Source organism: Bidens hawaiensis, unplaced genomic scaffold (genome assembly GCF_021521415.1).
Source record: "Bidens hawaiensis isolate Kalapana, Puna unplaced genomic scaffold, B.hawaiensis_p1.1 tig00027525_1, whole genome shotgun sequence".
Taxonomy (NCBI): domain Eukaryota; kingdom Viridiplantae; phylum Streptophyta; class Magnoliopsida; order Asterales; family Asteraceae; genus Bidens; species Bidens hawaiensis.
Window position 1 is genome coordinate 33,612 of NW_027494450.1, and position 9,700 is coordinate 43,311.

At 38.8% G+C, this 9,700-nt stretch overlaps 1 protein-coding gene and 1 pseudogene across 1 annotated transcript; both read left to right on the forward strand.

Annotated features, from left to right (window-relative positions):
* The first annotated feature begins 2,183 nt into the window (after positions 1-2,183).
* On the forward strand, positions 2,184-3,647 carry LOC143575500 (putative pentatricopeptide repeat-containing protein At1g10330 pseudogene; annotated as a pseudogene).
* A 1,037-nt stretch (positions 3,648-4,684) lies between these two features.
* Positions 4,685-5,172, forward strand: LOC143575497 (uncharacterized). The gene is made up of 2 exons (XM_077059860.1): positions 4,685-4,883; positions 4,949-5,172. Exons 1-2 carry the CDS (start codon positions 4,685-4,687, stop codon positions 5,170-5,172), a joined length of 423 nt encoding a protein of 140 aa, XP_076915975.1.
* Positions 5,173-9,700: the final 4,528 nt, after the last annotated feature.

Sequence of the window (9,700 nt, forward strand, 5' to 3'; positions counted from 1 at the left end):
TACATAACGTATTGAGTGGGGATGAGCGAATGGTACCGGTATCAAGTTTTTTAAAAAAAATCCAGGATTGGGAAATTCGGATCAGTACCGGTTTTACCGAATTTTTGCCTATGATACCGGTGCAAAATGGAGCATTTTCAGTAACGGTACCAAGTTTTTGGGAAATTAGGGATCGAAAAATTCGAAATTGGTACCGGTATGATACCGAGCTCATCCCAAGTACTGAGTATAAATTCTATTTTATCAGGTAATGTGTTCTGTTAATACTTAATAATAATACATAGCGGTCTTTCTAGTGTTTGAAAGTTTTGCCAACATAATTTTCTAGGAGAAATTAAGAGAGAACGGTAGTATGTTTCTTACCTTGTCTGTATATATGAATGTGAATATATAATGCATGGACTTTGTAATGTTGTGTGATACGTGTGTGGATTGTATTATGATTTAAAAGAATAATATATTAGAATACGTATATACGATCGAGAGAGCTATTAAAGTTTGAACAACCAGAAGAAGTTTGAAGAATAAAACAATGTATATGACAGGTTTCACTTGCTCGTCAAACGAATTTTCTAACCTTTATAACTTTTAATCATTTTTCAGTTCTCTTAAAAATAAAAATTATTAAAAGTAGTTAAAGGCTAAAGCTATCAGCATATAATGAGAACCCGTCTGTCAAAATTTCTGGCCATAGACGATCATCACTCATCATTCGAAAGCCATTCAATCCAGAAACCTTAAAAAAATGGGTACTTAATCAATGCCAAAAATATCCAGTTCGATATTGGTACCCGATATCATTTACACATCCCTAACCAGAACCATGAGCCCTTCATTTTGGCCTTAACTCTAGTCTCGAGCCATTCCAAGCCCAAACTCCCGTGTTCATATTGTTTGATGTCCCTCAACTCATATTAGAATCCCGCCTATATTTGGTGTTACTCTTTAGGAAACAATATACATCATACGAGCTGACATGTTTAACTTACTAGAGCTCAAACTCAACTCATTTCGAACTTTATTTCTAAGCCTTGAGTTCAGCATATTCATTACTTATTAATTCGTTTATATATATATATATATATATTAGGTTTGGATCAAATTCAAATGGTTCTTGTCTTGCGAAGCGTATGAAGCCAATGAAAAAGCACGCAATGACATTTCTTGTAATATTGATAATTACGCTAAACATTTTTTGAACACTTGTAAAATTGTAGTGTGAGTTCTATTACGATAGTTCAATTTATTATAGCATGATTACCCTATGAAATTGCCACCCTAAAATTTTCTAATAATTTCATACTATTCACCCGTTCTTTAACTTTGTTGTTGTTGTTGTTACTGTTACGCTGTGTTCCCGAGTTCAACTTAATGAAAGAAATGAAAGGAAAGGAAATGGAGAGAAAGAGAGGGTTGTGTTCTTGAGTTTTTTTAGGGAAAGAAATAAAAGGAAAGTAGATAATGGTGTGTTTTCAAGTTTTATTAAATGAAAGAAAAGGAAAGAGAAGAAAAGATAGAGAGAAAGAAGAGTAAATTGTTATGAATGAAATGAAAATGAAGAGAAAGAAAAGAAAGAGGAGAGAAAAAAATTAATATAAATTGTTTTTTTTCCCTCAAGTAAATTCGTAACTGAAAAGTATTTTACTTCTGGAAGGGGCGGCCCATAGGAAATGAAAAAACTACGGCCCAATTTATAAAAAAAATATTTTTATTGGACTATTCGACTTGTAAGTTGTAACTGGCGTGAATGAAGGACTGCTTTTTATTTTTTTTTTCTTTTTTTAGAATGGTTATTTTCTTGTGAGTTAGATTATCACACCTTTTAGTTTGAAGAGTTTCATAGTCCTAATTCGACTAGACTATGTTGTTCTAATCCGACCAGAATATGTTATTTTAACTGGACCCACAGAAACTATATCGTCGACTGCCACTTAACAGTTATTGTGTCACCACAAGGCGTGACACATTATGACAAAAATCCAGATGGGTTCGGGTTTCAAACAGACAAACTCGCAAAACTAAGTTTAAATTCTTTATTTTCAATATACACCCAAATGACAAATGAGAATCAAAGTTACGTTTCATCAGAGAACCTAAACCTCCAACATACGGACTACTTTCTTTGTATTTGGACTTGTTTTTAATTGTTTCTTTGACTTTTGGTCAACGGGAAGTTCTTATTTTAAGTTTTTAACCACCGCCGTATGAGTGAGCTCCGGGATGTTTCTCTCGCCGGAACCTCTCCTGCAACTCCTTCAACGTTGTACCAAAAACCCCACACAAATCAAACAAATCCATTCAATCTTAATCACACACGGTAACCTCTCTACACCCAACCCATCTTCTGTTCAATGGACAACCACCTTATTCTACAACACCCTCATCAGAGCTTACCTCAGCATCCATCTTCTTCACAAAACCTTAATACTTTTCACCCACATGCTTTCCCACAATATCCCACCAAATTCACACACTTTAACTTCAATTGCCAAAGCTGCTGCTTCTAGTTCTAACTGTTGCTTAACCGATAAACCGCTCTACGGTCAAGCCATGAAGCGTGGAGTGTTAGCTGACCCGTTTGTACAAGCTTCGTTTATTCACTTGTATGCGGAAAGTGGGAATGTTTGTTATGCACGTAAGGTGTTCGATGAAATGCGTGAACCGTGTATTGTGTCGTATAACGCTATGCTTGATGGGTTTTGTAGAAACGGGGATATGGATTCGGGTTTTGTGTTTTTTGAATCGATGTCGATGAAAGACGTGTATTCGTGGACTAGTGTCATTAACGGGTATGTCAAGGAAGCGAGTTATCATGTCGCGATTAACGTTTTTCGAACGATGATTATTCAGCTGCGTTTCGGTGATTGTGTTGTGAAACCGAATGAAGCGACATTTGTTAGCGTTCTTTCCGCCTGTGCGAATATTACTGGTGTCTCGGGGTTGTTATATGGAAAACAAATACATGGTTACGTGATAAAAAACGAATACCGAATAAGTGCTTTCGTGGGGACGTCTTTGATAAACCTATACGGGAAAACGGATGGTTTGGAATATGGAACCAAAGTGTTTGAAACCTTGGTGAACAAGGAAATATGTACATGGAATGCAATAATCGGTTCTCTCGCTTCAAACGGTAAAGAGAAAGAGGCTTTAAACATGTTTAATAATATGAAAGTTGAAGGTCGGGTTCCAAACGGGGTTACTTTTGTTGCAATTCTCACGGCTTGTGCTCGTGCAGGGCTTGTGAAATCAAGTTTACAAATATTCAACTCAATGGTGCCTCGGTTCGGTGTCGTTCCACAAATGGAGCATTACGGGTGCGTGGTTGATTTGTTGGGTCGAGCGGGGTTTTTGGAAGAAGCAAAAGAGTTCATGGGACGGATGCCGTTTGAGCCGGATGCTTCGGTTTTGGGGGCTCTTTTGGGTGCCTGTAAACTTCATGGGGCTGTTGATATAGGTAGTGAGGTGGCAAAACGGTTGTATAGATTAGAGCCACATCAATGTGGGCAGTATATACTTTTGTCAAGTATGTATGCTGACGTGGATAAATGGGAGTGTGCTAGTTCTTTGAGAAATGTTATGGTTGATGGTGGTTATCAAAAGCCTCCAGCTTATAGTATGGTTAATGTGTTGTAAAGGTAATAAAGAATTACAATTGTCACTTGCTTATTGTCTTAGCTCTTAACATTGTGCTCTTGGTCCATTTAGATTTTAGACAGCAGCTTCTTCCTTCAAGGGGTCCAGTCCAGCTAGTTCATATCACAGCCCAGCCCACTACAGCTACAAGCCCAACCTGTTTACTAACAAAATATCTTGTGTTCATTGTAGAGGTATAAAAAATCCGAACTGAACCGGTTTGGGTTTAAAACCGGTTTCACCCAAATCGGTTCCCAAACTGATCCAAACCGCCAGTTTCAGCCTGCCTATCTTGCTTCTAACCGGTTTATACATCAAACCGGTTTTAGTCAAACCGGGTTTGACCAGCTATTGACCAAACCGGTTTGGTAAATTTGGGTTTAAAACTGGTTTTGTACAGTGTACACCTTAAGATTATGTGTCTTCCTTGGTGACAATCTAGTGTCATGGACTCCTGGTCTTCCAAACGGCATAATATTGTCTCACGTTCCAACGCTAGTGCGGAATATCGTGGTGTCGCCAATGTTGTCGCTAAAGCAGCCTGGTTTGTAAACTTTTTCTTAAAATACAGTGTCATGCTCATCTCATAGCACTCTTGTGTTTTGTGACAATGTCAATGCATTGTATGATGAAGAATGATTCAAGTATGTTATAAGGAACTCTTCATGCAACGTGGGTCTTCATGCAACATGGGTTGTTGGTCACATGCACGTGGTTATTGACCATGTGGGTGCTTAGTCAATTTCTGTTTCTTATTCAAATAAATGTAAACGGCTAGGTTGTTAGCTTTACCTAGTCTTTAGCTTTGTTTCCTGTTTTATAGTATCTGCTCTTATTATTTAAATAAGTTGCATGTGACGTTGTAATCATCACAAAAAAACAATTTCCTCAATCAAAGAAGAGTTCATTTTTTCTTATTTAGTTCATTTGCTTGATTTAGTTGCTTTGATCTCTAATACCAACATTTGTGGTATCAGAGCTAGGTTAAGCTCCTTCACTCCCATTCATAATCAATTTCTTAGCCTCTTGCCATAACACTACTTTCACCATGACTGAAAACAATATTGCTGTTAACCAGTCTGCTCCGATCATTCCTGTGTTCAAAGGAGAAGGCTACGAACACTGGAGCTTTCGTATGAAGACCATCCTCCGAGCACGAGAACTATGGGATGTTGTGTACCTAGGAATCACCGCCGTTGGAGATGGTGCCGACAACAACCATGAAGCTATAAAAAAAGGATGCACAGGCAATGACTATCATTCAACAAGGTGTTCATGATAGTCTTTTCTCTCATTGTTGTGGCTGCTTCAGCCAAGCAAACTTGGGAAATTCTACAAGTTGAATTCCAAGGGGATTCTCAAGTGCAATTCGTCAAACTCCAGGGGTTTGGGTTTCGTCGTGCTTTCGAGAACCTAACCATGAAGGATGAAGAGTCAGTCGGTGACTATTTTTCACGAGTAATGAATAATGTCGGGCAGCAAAGGTCGTATGGAGAAGAACTGAGTGACCAGAAGATCGTCGAAAAAAATACTTAGGAGTCTATCTCCTAAGTTCGATTATGTCATACCTTCAATCGAAGTGGTGTACGATCTATCTGAGGTTACTCCGGTAAAATTGATGGGGCTGCTTCAGTCCCAGGAAGAAGAATCGACAGCAGGTCCAAGCCAAAAAAACCAGACAAGGCAGTTGAACGTTTAGATGAACAAGCCTTGCAAGTAATGCAAGAAACGACCAAACCCTTTTTGGTATCACCACGTGGGGGGAGGTCATGGTCGTGGTGGATTCCGAGGTAGAGGCCGAGGAAGGAACATGGTTGATAGAAGCAAAGTCCCCCAGTGCCATGTGTGTAAAAAATTTGGCCACTTTAAAAAAGATTGCTGCTACAACAACGAGCCACAAGTAAATGTTGCTGAACATGGAGGCGAAGAAGAACCAGCCGACACCGATGATCAGCATATGCTGGTTGTCAATATCGGTGAATTGGGTAACACCAATAATGTATGGTTTATAGATTCTGGATGCTCTAACCATATGACAGGTTATAAAGAAAACTTCATTGAATTGAACGAAGCATTCAAGCTAAGCGTCCGGTTGGGTGATAAGAAACCTCTCGCGGTTGAAGGAAAAGGGACCTTGAAGTGGGATATTAGTGATGATGAGTTTAAAATCCTGGAAAATGTGTACTATGCACCAAAGCTTGAGTACAACTTACTTAGCGTTGGTCAACTTATGAAGTCCGGCTACTCCTTATCTTTTGACAACGACATGTGCACCATTCGAAGTAAAACAACCAGAAGAAAACTTATCGAAGCTCCTGTTGCCCCCAACAACATGTTTGCAGTAGATACAAGATGCATGCTTACTGTTCAAAGCACACCTCGTAACCAAAATGATGAAGAAGTATACAAATGGCACTGCAGGCTTGGCCATCTTCATTTTGGTGGACTCAAGCAGTTGCATACTCATAGTATGGTTCGTGGTTTGCCCAAGATTAACAATCCACTGACGTGTGAATCATGCATAGCTAGCAAAAAAACGAGGGTACTCATTTAGGTCAACAGGAACTCGTGCCAAAGGAAAGCTTGACCTCATCCATACTGATCTATGCGGTCCCATGCAGGTTCCAAGTCTTGGTAACAGTCTCTACTACTTGTTATTTATTGATGACCTAACACGTATGTGTTGGGTTTACTTTGTGACTAACAAAAATGAAGCCTTTGTGAAGTTCAAATTGTTTAAAGCAATGGTTGAGAAAGAAAGTGACAGGGCCATCAAGGCTTTACGATCTGACAAGGGGGGGGGGGCGAGTTTTGTTCACAAGAATTTAATTCATTTTGTGAACAAGCTGGAATCAAGAGAGAACTTACGGTTGCATACACCCCTCAACACAATGGCGTGGTCGAACGTAAAAATCGAACGGTTATGAACCTGGCTCGAAGTATGTTGAAAGAAAGAAGCTTGCCCAATTTTCTGTGGGCCGAGGCAGTAGCTACAGCAGTTTACACGTTGAATCAGTCTCCTACAAAGGCTCTTTTAAATCAAACTCCATATGAAGCTTGGTATGGTAAGATTCCTGATGTATCTTATATGAAAATTTTTGGTTGTGTTATGTATGGGCTGGTGCCTGCCCAACTAAGAAGAAAGTTGGATAGTAAATCAGAGAAGGCAATTTTTATTGGGTACTCTAGTCAAACTAGGGGGGTACCGGATTTATAACCCTGAAACAAAAAGATTTTGTGTAAAAAAGGATGTAGTGTTTCTTGAAAACACTAGTTGGTCATGGGAAAATGACAAAAAGCATGCAAGTGCCACTACTATTGACCCATTTCCAATAAATGATCCTTCACCATTACCCACTGAACATAATACTTCTCATAACGCTACACCTACAACTGTTGACCATAGTACCTTACCCGCCGCCACTTCTCCCTTGTCGCCTAGTGAAAATGACAATACTTTACACACACCAAACTCACCACACCTAAACACTCAACCTACTGAATCTGAACCTGGCCGTCTAAAAGAAGATCTAAAGCTCCATCATGGCTCAAAGATCATACCAGTGGTGAAGGTTTATCATATGGAGAAGGAGATTTTTCCTTATGCCAATTTGCCTTAAATGTCACTGACCCAATCACGTTCAAAGAGACCGCAAAATCTGATGATTGGCTTGAGGCAATGCAAACAGAGTTGGAGGCTATTGAACGGAATCACACTTGGGAACTCATGCATCTACCCCTAGGCAAAAACTTAGTCGGTGTAAAGTGGCTTTTCAAAACAAAGCTAGGGGCTGATGGTAAAGTCGCGAAGTATAAGGCAAGACTGGTGGCAAAGGGATACTCTCAACAACATGGTGTCGATTACCAAGAGACCTTTGCCCCGGTTGCTCGTTTTGAGACCATCAGAATGATACTTGCAGTTGCAGCTCATATGGGTTGGAACATTCATCAAATGGATGTTAAATCGGCGTTTCTTAATGGTGATTTATCTGAAGAAATATACGTCCAACAGCCCGAAGGATTTGAAATTCCCGAGGAGGAAGATACGGTGTATAAACTTAGCAAAGCATTGTATGGTTTGAAGCAGGCCCAAGAGCCTGGTATGCTAAGATTGATGGGTATTTCTTCGAACATGGGTATATTCGAAGCCTCAATGAGCCTACACTTTATGTTAAAAAACATAACACAGGTGATGTTATTTATGTATGTCTCTACGTTGATGACATCATTTGTACATCCTCCTGTGATAACCTCATTGAAGTATTTAAGCAAGGTATGAAGATAGCCTTTGAGATGACAGACATGGGATTGCTTAAATACTTTCTGGGTCTTGAGATTGAACAAACCAAGGAAGGGATTTTTTTTAGCTCAAACAAGGTATGCCTCTACCTTGTTAGCTCGGTTTGGGTTGACTAAATGCAAGGATGAAAATACTCCTATGAATGTAAGTGAGAAGTTGATGCTTGATGATGGAGCTGCTAAAGTCAATGAGGAACTATATAGAAGCTTGGTTGGGGGGCTCATATACTTGACACATTCAAGGCCCGATTTATCATACCCGGTGAGCTTAGTTTCAAGATTCATGCAAAGTCCTTCAAAAATACATCTTGGAGATGCAAGAAGAATTTTAAGGTATGTAGCTTCAACCTTAAACTATGGGATCTGGTACAAAGGGGGAGGAGAAATCAAACTGGTGGGCCACAGTGATAGTGACTGGGCAGGATGTGTTGATGATCGAAAAAGTGTGTCTGCATACACTTTTAGCTTGGGTAGTGGGGTCATTGCTTGGAGTTCAAAGAAACAAAGTACTGTAGCCTTGTCTAGTACTGAAGCAGAATACATTGCAGCCACTGGTGCTACTTGTCAAGTCATTTGGCTAAGGAGGATCCTTGAAGACCTAAGTTTTCCTTAAAAAGAACCTACCGTAATCCTGTGCGACAACAAATCAGCTATCAGTCTGTCAAAAAATCCTGTTCTTCACAGCCAATCCAAGCATATTGAGTTAAAATATCATTTCATCAGGGAGATGGTTTTGCAGAAACAAGTTAGTTTGGACTACTGTAGCACTTATTACCAGGTGGCGGATGTGTTAACCAAAAGTTTGACTCAAGAGAAGTTTGCCTATTTCAGGGACCAGCTAGGTGTTATGGAACTTGAATCAAGGAAGGGTGATGAAGAATGATTCAAGTATGTTATAAGGAACTCTTCATGCAACGTGGGTCTTCATGCAACATGGGTTGTTGGTCAAATGCACGTGGTTATTGACCATGTGGGTGCTTAGTCAATTTCTGTTTCTTATTCAAATAAATGTAAACGGCTAGGTTGTTAGCTTTACCTAGTCTTTAGCTTTGTTTCCTGTTTTATAGTACATGCTCTTATTATTTAAATAAGTTGCATCTGACGTTGTAATCATCACAAAAAACAATTTCCTCAATCAAAGAAGAGTTCCTTTTTTCTTATTCAGTTCATTTGCTTGATTTAGTTGCTTTTATCTTTCTCTAATACCAACATTGTATAAGCAAGAACTTTCACATATCAAAAGCATCGACCTTGATTATTACGCGTACACAATGGTTAAAAAAATCAAATACCATAAACACATAACATAGGAGGATAAACATCATAACATTACTTGAAGTAGCTTTAATGCGAAGTCGTCAACAATTTTGCTTTTTAGAATAGTAGGAGCTTTGCACCTGCAAGAGCAGAGTGCACTTCTTAAGATTTGGAGACTAACCTAATTTAATGAATTTGAAACGTACCTTAAAGACACATATTTGACTAAGAAACCTAATGACACACCAAAGAAACTGAAACGTACCTTAATTCCTTAAAGACACATAATCGACTAAGAAGCCTAATAACAGTCTAGATAATTAGTAAATACACTATTTGTTTGTTATTGTTCGTTCCGGTCACATGTTGCATAAAATGATAATAAGTTAAGTTTGATACATTAATATAAGGATTTTATTTCCTTTCACTTTCGTATAGATTAAATACATGTTAAAATGTTAAATTGATAAATCACAGATAACTTTTTTTAAAAGTAGATATGTACTGT